The following is an 18,143-nucleotide window of genomic DNA, read 5'->3' as shown; positions in this document are numbered from 1 at the left end:
GGACTATATTTTGTATTACTCATTCCCTCAAGCTAGATAGATTGGAATAAAGTTTGTACTCTTTATGGCACTAATGGATTTATTTATGGATGTAATGTGCAACCTAATTAGCGGTGTGGGTTATAATACCATTTTCAATTGCAAAAATAAATCCCTTTTGCGAAGGTAACACTTTTTTTCCAAAGGTACCACATTTTTGAACTGAAGGTACCACTTTTTGGCGTCAAGGTACCACGTTTTCTCTAAACACTTATTCATGGCGCTAATGGAGCTATTTGTGGATGTAATGTGCAAGAAAATTAGCGGTGTGGGGTGCAATACCATTTTCAATTGCAAAAATAAATCTCTTTTGCAAAGGTACCACTTTTTTTCCAAAGGTACCATGTTATTGAACTAAAGGTACCACTTTTTGGCGTCAAGGTACCACGTTTTCTCTAAACACTTATTCATGGCGCTAATGGAGCTATTTGTGGATGTAATGTGCAAGAAAATTAGCTGTGTGGGGTGCAATACCATTTTCAATTGCAAAAATAAATCTCTTTTGCAAAGGTACCACTTTTTTTCCAAAGGTACCATGTTATTGAACTAAAGGTACCACTTTTTGGCGTCAAGGTACCACGTTTTCTCTAAACACTTATTCATGGCGCTAATGGAGCTATTTGTGGATGTAATGTGCAAGAAAATTAGCTGTGTGGGGTGCAATACCATTTTCAATTGCAAAAATAAATCTCTTTTGCAAAGGTACCACTTTTTTTCCAAAGGTACCATGTTATTGAACTAAAGGTACCACTTTTTGGCGTCAAGGTACCACGTTTTCTCTAAACACTTATTCATGGCGCTAATGGAGCTATTTGTGGATGTAATGTGCAACTTAATTAGAAATGCGGGGTGTAATACCATTTTCAATTGCAAAAATAAATCTCTTTTGTAAAGGTACCACTTTTTTTCCAAAGGTACCATGTTATTGAACTAAAGGTACCACTTTTTGGCATCAAGGTACCACGTTTTCTCTAAACACTTATTCATGGCGCTAATGGAGCTATTTATGGATGTAATGTGCAACTTAATTAGAAATGCGGGGTGTAATACCATTTTCAATTGCAAAAATAAATCTCTTTTGCAAAGGTACCACTTTTTTTTCAAAGGTACCATGTTATTGAACTAAAGGTACCACTTTTTGGCGTCAAGGTACCACGTTTTCTCTAAACACTTATTCATGGCGCTAATGGAGCTATTTGTGGATGTAATGTGCAAGAAAATTAGCGGTGTGGGGTGCAATACCATTTTCAATTGCAAAAATAAATCTCTTTTGCAAAGGTACCACTTTTTTTCCAACGGTACCATGTTATTGAACTAAAGGTACCACTTTTTGGCGTCAAGGTACCACGTTTTCTCTAAACACTTATTCATGGCGCTAATGGAGCTATTTGTGGATGTAATGTGCAAGAAAATTAGCTGTGTGGGGTGCAATACCATTTTCAATTGCAAAAATAAATCTCTTTTGCAAAGGTACCACTTTTTTTCCAAAGGTACCATGTTATTGAACTAAAGGTACCACTTTTTGGCGTCAAGGTACCACGTTTTCTCTAAACACTTATTCATGGCGCTAATGGAGCTATTTGTGGATGTAATGTGCAACTTAATTAGAAATGCGGGGTGTAATACCATTTTCAATTGCAAAAATAAATCTCTTTTGCAAAGGTACCACTTTTTTTCCAAAGGTACCATGTTATTGAACTAAAGGTACCACTTTTTGGCATCAAGGTACCACGTTTTCTCTAAACACTTATTCATGGCGCTAATGGAGCTATTTGTGGATGTAATGTGCAACTTAATTAGAAATGCGGGGTGTAATACCATTTTCAATTGCAAAAATAAATCTCTTTTGCAAAGGTACCACTTTTTTTCCAAAGGTACCATGTTATTGAACTAAAGGTACCACTTTTTGGCGTCAAGGTACCACGTTTTCTCTAAACACTTATTCATGGCGCTAATGGAGCTATTTGTGGATGTAATGTGCAAGAAAATTAGCTGTGTGGGGTGCAATACCATTTTCAATTGCAAAAATAAATCTCTTTTGCAAAGGTACCACTTTTTTTCCAAAGGTACCATGTTATTGAACTAAAGGTACCACTTTTTGGCGTCAAGGTACCACGTTTTCTCTAAACACTTATTCATGGCGCTAATGGAGCTATTTGTGGATGTAATGTGCAACTTAATTAGAAATGCGGGGTGTAATACCATTTTCAATTGCAAAAATAAATCTCTTTTGCAAAGGTACCACTTTTTTTCCAAAGGTACCATGTTATTGAACTAAAGGTACCACTTTTTGGCGTCAAGGTACCACGTTTTCTCTAAACACTTATTCATGGCGCTAATGGAGCTATTTGTGGATGTAATGTGCAAGAAAATTAGCTGTGTGGGGTGCAATACCATTTTCAATTGCAAAAATAAATCTCTTTTGCAAAGGTACCACTTTTTTTCCAACGGTACCATGTTATTGAACTAAAGGTACCACTTTTTGGCGTCAAGGTACCACGTTTTCTCTAAACACTTATTCATGGCGCTAATGGAGCTATTTGTGGATGTAATGTGCAAGAAAATTAGCTGTGTGGGGTGCAATACCATTTTCAATTGCAAAAATAAATCTCTTTTGCAAAGGTACCACTTTTTTTCCAAAGGTACCATGTTATTGAACTAAAGGTACCACTTTTTGGCGTCAAGGTACCACGTTTTCTCTAAACACTTATTCATGGCGCTAATGGAGCTATTTGTGGATGTAATGTGCAACTTAATTAGAAATGCGGGGTGTAATACCATTTTCAATTGCAAAAATAAATCTCTTTTGCAAAGGTACCACTTTTTTTCCAAAGGTACCATGTTATTGAACTAAAGGTACCACTTTTTGGCATCAAGGTACCACGTTTTCTCTAAACACTTATTCATGGCGCTAATGGAGCTATTTGTGGATGTAATGTGCAAGAAAATTAGCGGTGCGGGGTGTAATACCATGTTCAATTGCAAAAATAAATCTCTTTTGCAAAGGTACCACTTTTTTTTCAAAGGTACCATGTTATTGAACTAAAGGTACCACTTTTTGGCGTCAAGGTACCACGTTTTCTCTAAACACTTATTCATGGCGCTAATGGAGCTATTTGTGGATGTAATGTGCAAGAAAATTAGCTGTGTGGGGTGCAATACCATTTTCAATTGCAAAAATAAATCTCTTTTGCAAAGGTACCACTTTTTTTCCAAAGGTACCATGTTATTGAACTAAAGGTACCACTTTTTGGCGTCAAGGTACCACGTTTTCTCTAAACACTTATTCATGGCGCTAATGGAGCTATTTGTGGATGTAATGTGCAAGAAAATTAGCGGTGTGGGGTGCAATACCATTTTCAATTGCAAAAATAAATCTCTTTTGCAAAGGTACCACTTTTTTTCCAAAGGTACCATGTTATTGAACTAAAGGTACCACTTATTTATGGATGTAATGTGCAACCTAATTAGCGGTGTGGGGTATAAAACCACGTTTTCAACTGCAAAAATAAATTCCTTTTGCGAAGGTACCACTTTTTTTCCAAAGGTACCACGTTTTTGAACTGAAGGTACTCATTTTTGGCGTCAAGGTACCACGTTTTCTCTAAACACTTATTCATGGCGCTAATGGAACTGTTTGTGGATGTAATGTGCAACTTAATTAGCGATGTGAGGTGTAATACCATATTCAATTGCAAAAATTGGTACCTTTTGTAAAGGTACTACTTTTTTCCCAAAGGGACCACGTTTTTTGAACTGAAGGTACTTCTTTTTGGCGTCAAGGTACCACGTTTTCTCTAAGGAAGATCCAAACCAATTTTTCATTCATTAAACTATCCATTTATCGACACCATGGAACCAAGGAAGATCCAAACCAATTTTTCATTCATTATAAACTGCTTCAGTTTTAAACTCCATCAAATTTGAAATTAGTACATTAATATAGTAGTGAAAGAAATTTCATTGAGACCCTAATATAATAAGCCATACAATACTAATTCCTGAGAACCCAAAAGAGCAACTTCATTTGATTTCATGTAAGGTAGATGCCAAAATTCAAAGCCATACAATAGTTGCAAAAATATACCAACCTAATCCACAATCAAAAGTTGCAAAGCTACTATTCTTTAAAACTTTAAAAATAGCTAACACCAACAGAGTGCAAAATACATGAAAAAAAAATGACACTATTCAACAATACAAATGTCCCATATCCCACATCATTTCAGGTACCACTTTTTAGAAAATTCAACGATCGTCCTATCCCACTTCCTCTAGCTTCCAACTGGGCAAATACTGGTATGTGAGGTTCCTTGAGGTAAATGGTACCTTGTTAGCTGATGGAGGTGATGTTAGAATCATAAAAATAAAAAATAAAAAATAAAATTACTAACCACAAGTAAGCTGATGGCACCTTACTTGAAATCAACATGCTTGACCAAATGGATAAAGTGCTTTGTTCTTTACAAAATCCTTCATTGTGTTATTGTCATCTGAAAGCAAATTTGAAGCAATAATTGCACGTAATCTATCAACATCCACCTGCAAATTAAACCAGGTAAAGACAAATCATGAATATAGGATTGGGAAATGGACTTCATGCGTGAATACATATAAGTGTAAATAGATAGGAATCTAGTGTTGCAGAAACTATATATTTGATAAAGAAAACTTTTTCAACAATGTTGAATTTGGCATATGCACAAAATCTCGGTGATACTAAACTTTTATATGTGAAATATTGCATAAACAGGTAGCTTCATCCTTGGGAAATATGTTAGCAATTTGGTCAGATCAGCACAGACACAGAACATAAACAAAACCAAAACAAATCTAATAATACGAAAGATCTCCCTGTCCCAAAATAGTTATCCCTTTTTACTGATTCCAAACACTCAATGGCACACACCTTTTTTCTGACATTCCAAAAGTAATCTTAAAGTGACTATTTATTTTGAAATTTTTTAATCATTCATTTCAATATGTCGTAGTTTCAGTATCTTTTGTGTTCGGTTCTTTTTTAATGAGCACCACTAAGTACAGTGAAGTGACCATATTAACTGCAATATGTTCATTTAAAATGACAGGAGTCCAGTATTTGCGTATCTAATTGGTTAGGTGATGTAGGAAAAACAAGGTTGACTAATGATTTAAGCTACTGATCTCATACTGAATTCTTTGACAATGAAAAACTGTCTGAAAATATTTAAGAATATGCTATTCATTTAAACCTCATCTAGCAAAGCTGGTTTCTACTCGATAGGACCCATTATACAGTGGATGTCAAACATTTTCTATATCATTCATTACAAGGGAGTACTGTTGCTTACTTCATGTTAGATTAAAACTCACTAGAGCTGGATGCTTTCTCTTTCAAAAAAATGGCACACATTAAGGGTATACTGCATTAGGGGGTTCTAAGGTTGAAAATTTTGTTGCCTAAAGGGGTTGCTTACCGCTCTCTTTGTTTCAACACGTGCCATAGTCCCCTGGTCTTCCCGCTATTGACACTACGACATTGCAGCCTAGCGGGGAGAGATCGGAAAGCGAAGTACTTGCACACAAACATGGGTTTAAAAGATGCAAAAAGAAAAAAGAAAGGTATAAGCTGGAAAACGTGTAAAAACAGAATGGGGAGTGCAGTGAAGAGGAAGGAAAACGTTATAGTGGATGCATTTTGTGGTTGCATTAATTTTTTAAATTATGTTTGCATGTATTGGAATTGAAGACCCTCCAGTTTCAACCCTTGAACAAAAGTATGTAGGAATGTGGATCAGTTTTACAAATATATTTTTTGAAACCTTTAAAGGCAAGACCCATTTCTTCCTTTGAAGACTAATGACCAGTGGGTGCTTAGATTAACAATGCACCAATGGTTTAGAAGAAAACAGAGAATTAAATGATTAACGAAGAGTATCGAGGAGATTGTGTGATTTAGTAATTCGGTAATTTCTTCATTCGGGGAAAAAAATAAATAAGACCCATGTAAAAAATAGAATTGGGCTTCACCTTCTCTTTTGGGTGACTGAGTGAACCATCCCATTTCTCCATGAAGTCCAACATGAAAGCACCACAACTATCACTGAATAAAAGACTGTTTAGGTATCTGTTAATTATAATTGTGAACATAATCAGTACACCAAACTAGGAACATTAAGTGATAAAATTACCTATCGGGCTGTTGAGGTACGTTGGGCACATTGTATATGAAGTTTTGTAGATCTCTTCCGGTGAATACCTCAACCAACATTACCTACAAATGCACAATATATAAATGATTAGAGTAAAAAATTCAGTACCACGTTCTTCAACTTGTATACTTTACCGTCTTAATTTAACAGTAAATGAATACATAATCAAAAAAATGAGCTCATATGTAATAAGCGTTTACCAAATCTTTTGACATCTTGTCTGGAGTACGCTTATCATGCGAAGAATGTTTGTTTGAATCCAACACATCCATACGACTATCGCAAATGTTAAAGACATACAAGCACCAATGTTTCTCATTTACAAGTATTGGAAAGAAAAGCTGCATATTTAACAATGTAAAAATTTAATTACTTTTAGAATCATATTTTTTTGATAAAAGTATAATAATTATTTATGTTTGCAAGCGATAAATATTACCATATTGAATTGGCAAACTTTGTTATCATCGACATTCCTTATCCTTTTATAGTTGTTCCAAACTGCTTGTATTTTACCTTTCCTATCAACCACTTTTGAAGGTATCTTGGAAAGTTCAATCTGAAAATGCACACAATTGATAACCTAATATGTGTCAAACAAACATTCACTATAGATAGAAGAATTTGTTACCCCAATCGAAGGCGGAAAGAAAAATTTGGTTCCTCTACGCTTTTGTTTCAGCTGGAGCATTTGGCAATAGACTTCAACCACCTACAATGATCACATTTAAACCATTAATGCATGCGTGTGATTGGTTTGAAAAATCAATGAACTTTAAGTGAACATACCATATTTGATATCCAATGATTGTAAGAGATTGTTCTCATCTCTTTTCTTGTGAGGAAAATATCATTTATGTTCACCAGCATTTCACTATAATTAAACAATAACATATTAAGTGTTTGAGCATAGAAAGTAAGTAAATATAGAGCAAATAAGAAATTATTTATATAATTTCTCACTCATCATTTCTGCTCTCATCCATGGCATATGAGATGACTGCCTTTGCTTCTGGACGAAGGACACGCAATCGGTTGACCTTCATTTCAACCCAAGGTGATCCCTTATGGCGCCCAGGCTTTATAACACGTAATAAAGGGATCACTGCTTCCTGCACATCACGCTCCTCTTCCATTGCTGTGGAGGTTCCCACTTCCTCCTCCATTGGTGCGGGGATTTCTCCTTCCTCCTCCATGGGATCGTGTTTTGTAAAAGATTGCCAGGGTGAGTTTGCTTGTCTTGTGGAGGTTTCGAATTCCTCCTCCACTGGTATGTGGGATTCATCTTCCTCCTCAATCGGATTGTGTTGTGCAAACAATTGCGAAGATGGGTTAGGTTGTCGTGTGGATGAACTGGGTTCTGAGGATCTCGACCCCCTGCCTTGGCCTACATTGTGCCGTTGCTTCCATTTCTTAACAACTTTAATAATTTCATATGCCAACTCCTAACAATTTTAAACAAGTTTAATAAATATATATATCAGTTAATATATAAATGTAACCGTAGAGTTCCAAGTAATTATGAATATGCAAATATAACCGTATATTTAGTACCAATTATAAAAAGCCATAATTGACGTGATTACCTTATCGGCATCTTCAGATGTATCAGTTGTAAACTTTACCTCACCGAAGCCGAAACCATTATATTTATGCTTCTCCAAATTCAACCTCTCGCCTATTAATTTGTTGGTCCATCCACGTACGCATGACATCTCAGGCTTCGGTTTTGGTCCATTGACATCCACACGGTGTAGGTAGAAAAGCTACAACATATAAGCCATTATGATAATGACATTATAGCTATTTAAAATAAAATGATAGACACATTACAAATATTATATCTTAGAACATACCATGAGAAAGAACAAGCATCCATGTATGTATGTACAACCTTCTCTTCCTTCCTTTCCTTTATAGGACGCAATTCCTTTTTTCAACCAATCTAAAACAAACTTCCCCCAATTATACGATTTAATAGCATCCACATTGTCAACCGCTGCCAATAACCTTTTGCTTGTCTCATTTTTCGATATGGGTGCTAGAAGTGATCCGCAAGCGAAAAGGACAAAAGCCCTCTTGAAGTCATCCCCAACAGGAAGAACGTCTAATTGATGCACTAAGTTTGGCACTTCTATTACACCGTCCTTTAAAAAAATGCCATTTTCTAACCAATGCACACTTTGTACAATATAATTTGGCACATCTTCTCCTCTTCCCGAGGGTAGGCCAAGTACCTCTTCAACGTCACTTGGCGTAACATGGATCCGAGCGCCAGATTCAAGGGTGAGATGAGATGTTCTAGGGTCAAAGTGTTCTACCAACCATAAGCACAGGTTGCGCTTCAAAATGGTACACTCGATGTCTAAAAGGGACCCAAACCCAATCTCTTGTACGGCAACCTTTTTGTCTTCACTTAAATTGCAAACCGTTTCCTTGAATTTATTTGGAGAACACCGGGTATTCAACATCTACAAATAAATTACCAACACAGGCACATTAGATACAAAAAGGAAGGATAGAGCACATATATGGACATAACAGTCCAACTTAAATTTACCAATTTGCACTTCTACACATTACATGTTGAAAAGATTCAATCTCAAATCTGCTAGCTTACAAAGGCACTTGGGACTACTCATATATTCCTAATTCATTAATTCAATACACATTCTTCGGAATTAATCCAACTAAGCACGTTAATGATAGGTAAAACACACAAAAATAAGCATATATAAAGCATCACTTAACCCAATCGAATAGATAAAAGGAAAAAAAAAAAAACACTTACAGTTTTTATTTTTATTTCTTTTATTGAAATTGTTGAAAAGTTCTTTTCCTTGGATGTTAATGGTCGTATGGTTTACCTAATAAGGGAAGGAGGAAGGATCCAATGTCCTCATACCATTTGTTATAGGAATGAAGGTTCTACCTCGTATTTTTAATTAGAGAATAACTCTAGGGGGTTTTGATTACCATTGGAAATGCTCAGCTCAGAGGATAAGTAATGGACCTTTTTGTTGATGATCTTATGTTAATCACAGCTGGGATGTTGAATCTGTTAAAATACTGACAGAATCAATAGCTCAATTTAGTTTTAACTTCTATTTCTAGCTTGATTCCAAATAATGCAAAGAGGTGTCATATTCTGATCTGGTATAGAGACTGCTACTCAAAACCTAATTCTCAGAAAGCTTAATTTCTCTATTAGGACCCTCCCAATTAGATATTTGGGAGTTTTATTATTGTCTAATAGACTGAATAAACAGCACTGTGATCCTTTAATTGAGGAGTTTTGGACTACCAACTACTCATTTTGTGCTGGAAGGTTACAACTTATAAAGTCTATGCCATTCTCAGTGCAAGTTTATGTGGCTTCCCCCTTTGAATCTAGGACATTCAAAATTCAAACACACAATCAATTACCAATTAAGCACCCAAATTGGCCCACAAATATTAATAACATCAGTTTCTCGAGTCAAATAAATAAGTTAAGAATTATCCTTTTTCAAATAAAGTTTTATGACAACACCATGATAATGATGATTTTTATTTTTGGGAAGCACTGGAAGTGTTTTTGTTGCTTCTACAACTGAATAACTACACAAATCTTTCAACCTTCAAACACAAAAACACACACACAAAAGAAAATAAAAAAATAAAAAAATGAAAATTTTGTTGTTTATATATTAATAAATTTTGTTACTTTATATTGTACTTTGTTTCATATACAATTGGGTGCCTGTCTTAATTGACAGATTTATGCTTCATGCGGTTAACATCCAATTTATTATTAGCATGAAAAAAACTGGAATAAAAAATATATATATATATTTAAATAATTAAAGATATGACTTACCAGTATGAAGTGATGAAAGCACTCTAAAATATGGTAAGACCGTAGGGTGCTGCAATTGTAAAAATTATAATCCACAATAAGGGCCTTCAGCTTGTTCAAGACTAAAGTTCAACCCAAATTTACCAATTAGTCTTTCAAATCCTGCAAAGGGAGATCCTGTTTCAGTCATTATCTTCACAAATATTTATAACTAAAATTCATAAAAAAAAAAAAAAAAGTATATAAAAAAGATCATAAAATTTTTCACCAAATAGGATTTAGTTTGCAAATCAAGAATTACAGTTACAAATCTCAGAACAAGATAACCATAAACACGAGAAGCTAGAATGAACACGAACAGTCATCTTAAGACATATACACCAACTTATTAACTATTAATAGAAAATCGAACATGACACAGATATTCAAATTTATAAGTCCAGTCTTCATTTAAGCTGAGTCTTATGCAGTAGTTATGCTACAAAATAGGAACCACATGCTTTAGCTTTTATGTTACTATAATTATAAATTAAGGAAGGCTATTCTAAGTGTAAAGAAATAAGAAAGTGTGCATCAGAAACAAAGAAATAAAGAAAGAATTAATGAAAGAAAATAGAGTTAGCATGCATAGGAATGCAAGGCTCTCTTCAAACTGGCAACTGTATGCTAAACTAAAAACTACTTCAACCCTTGTTTTCTTTAGATATACTCTTGTTGAAACTCAGAATTTGTAATTTGGTGGTTTGACAAATCTCACACATACATGTTACTTTCAGAAAAATATGTGTACATGAGTCCAGTTAACTGATGGGAGATATTCTGATGACGTTTTCTTGAGTCTCCGTTCAAGTTTCAAGCTTAAATAATGTATCCTATCATGAATTTATAAATAAGGTCACATCAAATCCAACTTCTAAATATTAATTTTTTTGTCTTTCTTAAAGGGCAATAAGAAAATTGAAGACCCAATCAGGGTCATCTCTCCTTTCTGCATTTCGATCAGCAAAAGGAGAAAAGGTTTTGGAAGTGGAAGGGACAATCACCAGCCAGCCGGTTCTTCAAGACGTGGGAATTTCTACATGGCCTAGTATATTTTTGTGATAGTTCAACTCTTTAGTATTCAAAATGCTACTTTATATATATATATATATATATATATATATATATATATTTGATAAAAAAAAAGGGGTCAGGTGACATGGTGAAAGCTTAAACTGGCCACTATAAGGAGACATATTTAAGTATGAGATCAGCCATTTCGTAGGCTGTAAACAAGCTGAGTCAAGCCAACTTTATAGAGCTTATGCTCAGCTTGGCTGGTTAGAAGCAGTGTCTGAGCTTAGTTTGAGCTTGGTTAATTTTTTAACAGTTGTGATCAAACTTGACTCACTCAAATAAACCAATTACTCAGCTCGGTTCGCATAAATGAATTGAGTTCTTAAGAAGTTCTGGAGGATGGGAAATTTGGAGCCTTGTTATCATAATTGTTAGTCAAAATAAAATACGCGCGTCATGCTTTGCAACTTCTCACTGTTGGAGCAAAAGATTGAGAAAATGTGTCTGTGTGACTGTAGATTCTTAGTTTTAATTGTTGATTAAATTTGGACCATTGACTTCTTTTTCTGTAAACAAATGAATATCAAATCTAAAAGATAGGTGAAACGCATGAAAAACTTAAATTAACAGGATAATCTGCCAAGGAATGCTCTACGATGTCTCTAAATGCTAGTTCAAAGTTTCAAATTATGTATCCACATAAGGTATAAAGGAAAAAACAATCATGAGACTTGCTACATCAACAATATTCAAACATATATACAATAATAACAACGAAATAGTAAAAAAAGGTTCAATAATTGCTGTACTACTTTCACAAGTGATTGAAATTTGCAATAAACTGTACATTATGCATAAAAAGGCTTCCTAATAACTATTGGAAAATCTGAAAATTTGGATACAAGTCCATTCAACCAATCTTTTCCTAAGTCCTTATACTTTATCCTATGTTTGGTTGCCAAGAAATTGGGAAAACAAGAAGAAATTAGGAAACATGGAATCTTGTAACAATTCTACTCCTTTATAGAAACTTGTTAATCTTAAAGTTTTTCTTCTTTCCTTATTTTCTCTGCTACCAAATAATAGACAGTTCAAAATTGTTGTGTTCTAGCCTAATTTAACCTACATCTTAACTTAAAAAGTCCAAGCAAAGACTTAAACTTTTATAAAAGATTGGGATGATCAATACCAAAGTCCATGCCTTCTAGCAAACAAATTTAATGACATAGCTAGCCCTTTGTCCTACATTGTTAATTCTCAACATACACAAAGAAACATCATCCACATATGGTACAAAATGAAATTTTGCATATACACCATTATTAGTAAGACAAATCCAACAAAATGAGATTAATTAATCAACAATAATCTACTTATCCTAAATTATTTTTCAGTCAACTTGTTCATTCTATAGAGAAAAGAGTATCACCCAGTGGCCTAATTGATAGAGTGGCCAGCTTCCTGTGTTCGAGTCCTTTCTCCTTCTAGTTTGCCAAGGAAAAAAAAAATAGAGAGAAAATACCATTTTCATGGCTGGGAATAACATGCACTTCTACTGTTACGTTATTAGAAATAATTGTACTTTAGCTTGATGGAATGTCTGGAACAAAATTTTAGCAACTTGAGGTATAAAATCTACAAAAGAAGTACATTATTCGCTTGGAATTCAACATTTTAATAGAAAGAAATCTTTAGTATGCATATGTTTCTGGTAAGGGGAGAAAATTGTGACATTTCAGTAATCAAATAGGCATAATATGGAATCTAATCCCTAATAATTGAGAAGTAAAGTCATAAGATTAAAGATGCAAAACTAAGACAAAGATGAAATAATTAACACATTTATTGTATAAGATAACTGCAATTGTTGGTAGAATATATCAACTACTTATTCCTATATAAGAGATTATACCTAGTTGATACTTCCATAATCATTATCTTCACCTTCTCACCAAAATTAAAGCACGTATGTAAAAAGCATGCTATTAACCACCATTAAACTTAACTAGAAAACTTAAAAATAATATTTTTGGAGTAATTATCTAAAAAACAAAAGTGACTAAACAAGTTCTTGAAATTGTACCAAATAATTGAAGAAATATAATGTTAGTATCATTATTGGAGGTAGTGCATACTATGTCCCAGGAGGTAGTTAGTAGCCAATACATATATCTTGTAGCAAATATTTTGTAGCCGTAGTTCCTTATTTTGTAGCAGATTAAGGTACTACTTCTTTCCGATATTCCCTATGGCAACCACTTAGTTATCGCGTATGTGTCTAACTTCTGGCTATAAAATAGCATTTTTAACTACACAGCCAGACATAGCATAGGTACGTAGTCTCTTCTATACATACCAATATTGAAGAGCTTCTTCCTTACATAACTACTACTATATTAGGAACTACTTGACTGCCTTACCCATTATACATGGATTTGTGCTCTATGGTAGATTGAGTTTATAAATTTGTATATAACCTCTCATCACATGGTACTAGTCACAGTTGTGAAGTCCTTGAAGAGAGTTCAGGCTTATGGGTTTTTGGTGAAGTAGCTCTGATTGTCTTTTTGGGTTAATATAATTTATAGTGATTTCGATTATATTCTTAAGAGGATTATAGAACCTAACCTTCTAAAGTTCACAAGAACAGGAATGACATCAGTTTAAAAAATCTTAATAACAACTTCCACTTTATCTTCACTAGCTGAGAACTTATCCTGTCATTATCTACAAAAAATTGAAGTCAGTGAAGGTTTCCTGTCTCGAAACAACAGAAATTTGAGATTTACCACAACTTTATGAAATTCTGCATGATTAGTTACAAGTGTTTTCCAATGAGAACTCATTAACACCACAGTTATTTTTCCCTTAACTTTTGGATTTGACTTATTTACTTCCTTGCATAATATATAACCAATAATTGTATTGCCATCACACCTACCATGAACAGAGGAGTTATCAATAGTAATCATAGTCATATTTACAATGAGACTACAAAGAAATTACCAGTATTACTGGTATGCAGTTATTTTGAAAAATCCTCTAATATTTTTTTATCTTTTTTTTTTAAAGTAAAAAAAATCCTCTAATCTTATCTTTGGAGAAACAAGAAAGTTTAGTTCCACTTTTTATTGCAAATTAGTATGCACCCAATTGGAGCAGTAGCACAACCAAAACCAAAAAGGATAAAACTGAATCATTCTTCTATTAAAAAAATAAATAAATAAAAGAAAATAAAAAAAACCAGCAACTTCATAAGACAGAAAAACACAGCTTACAACATATGAATCCTCAAATCTAGTGAATATGTAAACAACACATGAATTGAAATCATGTCAGCAGAAAGTAACAACAACTTAATTGATTAAAATTTTCAACACATAGTATCATTTACAGAGAGACTCTACAACTTTCTAGGGGAAGGCAGAGATGAAAGAAGAAATTGGAAAATAGTACCCGGGTTAGAGAGGGTTAGGGCTTATCCCTATGCTTGAAGAAATAACTTCTGCGATTGAAGAAAAAATTAGAAAATTGATGAGAGTTCAGAGAAGGAAGAAAGCAGAATAATAAAGATCAATGAAAGTTTAGAAAAGGAAGAAAGGAGAACAAGGCCAGTACCTGGGCGATTTTCCTCTGAAGGTGAAACTTGCAAAAGACAAAGCTTCAAACAATCAGCCTTTGTGATTGAGGCAAAGTTATGTCAGTGCTTAGAAAGGGTTAGGCTTTCATTGATGGATTCAATAGAGTGAGGGCTAGGTCTCATTTGAGAATGGGAGAGAGAAGGGTCTGCACAAATAGAAATATGAAAGAGCATTAGGGCTCTAATTAGGTCAAAGTACCTATTTCAAGAGTTATAACGTGACCGGAGGCTGAGATGACGGTAAAAAACCCCAATTGTTTGCAACCGTCCAGTTATTGCCGCTACACCAGAAATTAGAAAGAGAAAGGTTAGGGTTTCAGCAAAGAGGGAAAGAGGAACCGTTGAGCCTGAGTATTTGATTTCCCTTTAGCAGATCGAAGATTGTTCGTGCCATGGCATATTGTATCTGTATCGCAGGAAACAAGTGAGGGAGAAAGAGTCGTGAGAGAGGGTTACACCGAATGGAATATGAAAGGCCTTAGGGCTTGAAATTAGGCAAGTGTAGAAAAGGGCATTTTAGGCAACACATAAAATAGGAAGAAGGGTATTTTAGGCAACAGAAATATCAAACAGTATTTTTTCATGTGCCACCTCAGCTTTTGGGTCAAACCCATTTTAAAGAAACTATGGGACTTTAACTCAATCTCTTAGTAAATATGATACCCTAAGTCCATTTATGTGTAATAATCCCTATAATTTATAACGATTTCGATTATATATCCTAAAGAGTATGATAGTGTGCAGGGGTATTTTTCAGAGGATTATACATTCTTAAGAGGATTATAGAAACTAACCTTCTGAAGTTCACAATAACAGGAATGACATCAATTTAAAAAATCTTAATAACAACTTCCACTTTATCTTCACTAGATGAGAACTTATCCTGTCATTATTTACAAAAAATTGAAGTCAGTGAAGGTTTCCTGTCTCGAAACAACAGAAATTTGAGATATATCATTTTTCATATATTGGTCAAGTCAAATGCTCAAAGAATATTCTTTCAAAAGAACAAAGAGGCTCAAGAAAGATGCTGATTGCGAGTGTTAATCATCGAACACAGACAATTATGTTATGTGAAAACCATTGTAGCAGAAAGTACATAACCAATCCAATTATTTTAGTGCATAATAGGATATAGCTTATTTTAGCAAATCAACCATTTAGTGGGTACATTCAATTTAAAGCCACTGTCTAGAAAGCACTAAGTTTAAAAAGTATGGAACACATATTGGTTAGTATTTAAAGAGTATGATACGAGCACGATAAGAGTAATTCCTTGCTTCTTAAGTGACTACTCCTCAAATTTTAACTCTTGTTTTTCAATTGCAATGTAAAACATTTTATAAGTGCCAGCGATCCAACCCGTAAAATCACGCTCTCTACATTTTTCCTATTAAATTGAGTGAAAAAAAAAAGGAGTTGCAGCCGGCTCCTTTTGTGTAGTCCCCTTATATCTAATAGTTTCTATCTTTCTTTTTAGAAAACCCAATAGCCTACAATAGCAAGATATTGACAAGATATTTAAATATTCTATACTCAAAAAACAGATAACACATTAACAAGATATATAAAGACTACCAAAAAAGAATATGGAGCTAGAGTCCCAAAAACTTTTAGGCCAATGATTAAATTGCAACGACCGTTCAAGACTCTATTTTTTAAAGCCAAACTGAATATATATATAATATTACAAGCAATAGATAATAATCAAGTTTCTATTTTGTTTTCACTTATTAGATGCATGAAATGGATCAAAAAGTTAAGACAAACACTAACTTATGAAATTAGTGTTACATTTCTGCATTTCCAAATAAACCTTTTAAATTAATAGTAAAGCTATCCAAAGATCTCCAGTTGACAAGAGCCATGAATTCTCTTTATGGATAGGACTGATATAAGATTCTCAGACTGTGTTTTTACATTCACAAATTACGATATTTTTCTCAATCCAATAGCCAGTGAAGAGAGCTTATGACTCTTTTCAAGAGAGGGTGACTTCTCCTTTAAATTGATGTCTATTTCCAGCTGAAAGTAACTTTCATTGATAAATTATCCACCACCAACAAAAGTTACTGATCATAATGTGTGAACAAAAAATGAATTCTGAAGTTTGAATGTCCATAGTGTAACATTAATGCCAGACACCCAATATGTTAATTATTATAAATATCATACTTTATCATCATATAAATAAGCCTAAATACTACAAGAAATTTCTTGAGACACCATGTATGTTCTCACCAGGACTAAATGTTCTCATTTCATGACATCAACTGCTTTGTACTCATATTTGAGATCTATGTTGAAAGAGGCGATAACTAATGGTCAATAATTAACAAAAAAAAAATTTTTTTAACTAAAATCAAATAAAAAATCAGGGTTTTAGAAAGTGAAACCGGCAGAAGAAATTGACTGATCAAAATTTAGAGAGCGAAAGTAGTAGAGTGAGAGAGACCTTTGAAGTTGAGAGCGATACGAACACGGCAAGAGCAAGAGCTCCCCCAGGAAGAATATAGCTTCAGCTTCATTGGCTCCTCACCATTACTCCCCTATTCACAAACAACCAATAGCTTGTTAGACAGTTAAATCAATCAGTTGAGTCTGTAGTGATTGATGTGATGGTGCTCTGTGCAATTGATTGATGATGAAGTAAGAAAATTTTAGTGACAATTTCTTTTAAAAAAAAAATTAAAATTAAAATAAATTGGAAACAGAGCAACTGATTCACAACGAATTTGAGAGACACCAACCATAGTGCACGATAAGAGTAATTCCTTGCTTCTTAAGTGACAACTCCTCAAATTTGAACTCTTGTTTTTCAAGTGCTATGTAAAACATTTTATAAGTGCCAGCGATCCATGATGTAAAATCACGCTCTCTACATTTTTCCTATTAAATTGAGTGAAAAAAAAAAAGGAGTTGCAGCTGGCTCCTGTTGTGTAGTTTCTATATTTATTTTTAGAAAACCCAATAGCCTACAATAGGAAGAAAACCCTAATTTTACAAAACCCAATAGCCTACAATAGGAAGAAAACCCTAATTTTAGAAAACCCAATAGCCTACAATAAGAAGAAAACACAAAAACAAGAACCATTACAACAAAAAAGCTTAAGAAACACCAAATCATCATAACTCAATCCAAATTTACAGCTGAAAAAAGAAAACAAGAAAAATTCAACCGAAACAATGAAAATGCACTGACAAATGTATGGTTTGAAGCTCACCGAGAACCCTTGATCCCTCTTCTGAGCCCATTGTAGCTGGACTGAAAATTGAGCTGGGTTTCTCAATTCCTACAGCGATAAAGCTAGAGAGAGAGGGTGGAGGGACCGGCTTAGAAAGAGTCGTGGAGAAAGAGAGAGAGAGAGAGCAGCGATGA

General features: G+C 34.1%; 1 protein-coding gene across 7 annotated transcripts; it reads right to left on the bottom strand.

Moving 5' to 3' along the window:
• Positions 1-4,027: 4,027 nt before the first annotated feature.
• LOC132285764 (uncharacterized) lies at positions 4,028-17,335 on the bottom strand. Of its 7 annotated transcripts, XM_059787975.1 has the most exons (14): positions 17,220-17,335; positions 15,559-15,647; positions 10,090-10,230; positions 8,087-8,701; positions 7,817-7,996; positions 7,194-7,675; positions 7,020-7,104; positions 6,862-6,942; positions 6,670-6,789; positions 6,431-6,571; positions 6,210-6,292; positions 6,049-6,133; positions 4,459-4,581; positions 4,029-4,376 (listed from the first exon to the last, which is right to left on the bottom strand). In XM_059787975.1, the coding sequence occupies exons 4-13, from the start codon at positions 8,699-8,701 to the stop codon at positions 4,465-4,467; spliced, it is 1,989 nt and encodes a 662-aa protein (XP_059643958.1). In that variant the 5' UTR covers positions 10,090-10,230; positions 15,559-15,647; positions 17,220-17,335; the 3' UTR covers positions 4,029-4,376; positions 4,459-4,464. The 7 variants fall into 7 exon arrangements, with proteins under 7 accessions (XP_059643962.1, XP_059643960.1, XP_059643961.1 ...); XM_059787976.1 differs by lacking the exon at positions 15,559-15,647; XM_059787979.1 differs by lacking the exons at positions 15,559-15,647; positions 17,220-17,335 and having other exon boundaries at positions 4,028-4,351; positions 4,434-4,581; positions 10,090-11,193.
• Positions 17,336-18,143: the final 808 nt, after the last annotated feature.

This window comes from Cornus florida, unplaced genomic scaffold, assembly GCF_030987335.1.
Source record: "Cornus florida cultivar Cherokee Brave unplaced genomic scaffold, ASM3098733v1 CherokeeBrave_3.0.0_Hap2_Chr11, whole genome shotgun sequence".
In the NCBI taxonomy this organism is placed as follows: Eukaryota; Viridiplantae; Streptophyta; class Magnoliopsida; order Cornales; family Cornaceae; genus Cornus; species Cornus florida.
Note: the sequence above shows the minus strand (reverse complement) of the source record. Positions and strands in the feature narration are given on the sequence as shown.

Coding starts and splice junctions, on each gene's coding strand:
- LOC132285764 (XM_059787975.1), bottom strand. CDS start 8,701: ATGTTGAATACCCGGTGTTCTCCAAATAAATTCAAGGAAACGGTTTGC. Junction 6,943..7,019: donor ATCATTGGATATCAAATATG/GTATGTTCACTT, acceptor TGATCATTGTAG/GTGGTTGAAGTCTATTGCCA. Junction 4,582..6,048: donor TCAGTCACCCAAAAGAGAAG/GTGAAGCCCAAT, acceptor TTTAATTTGCAG/GTGGATGTTGATAGATTACG.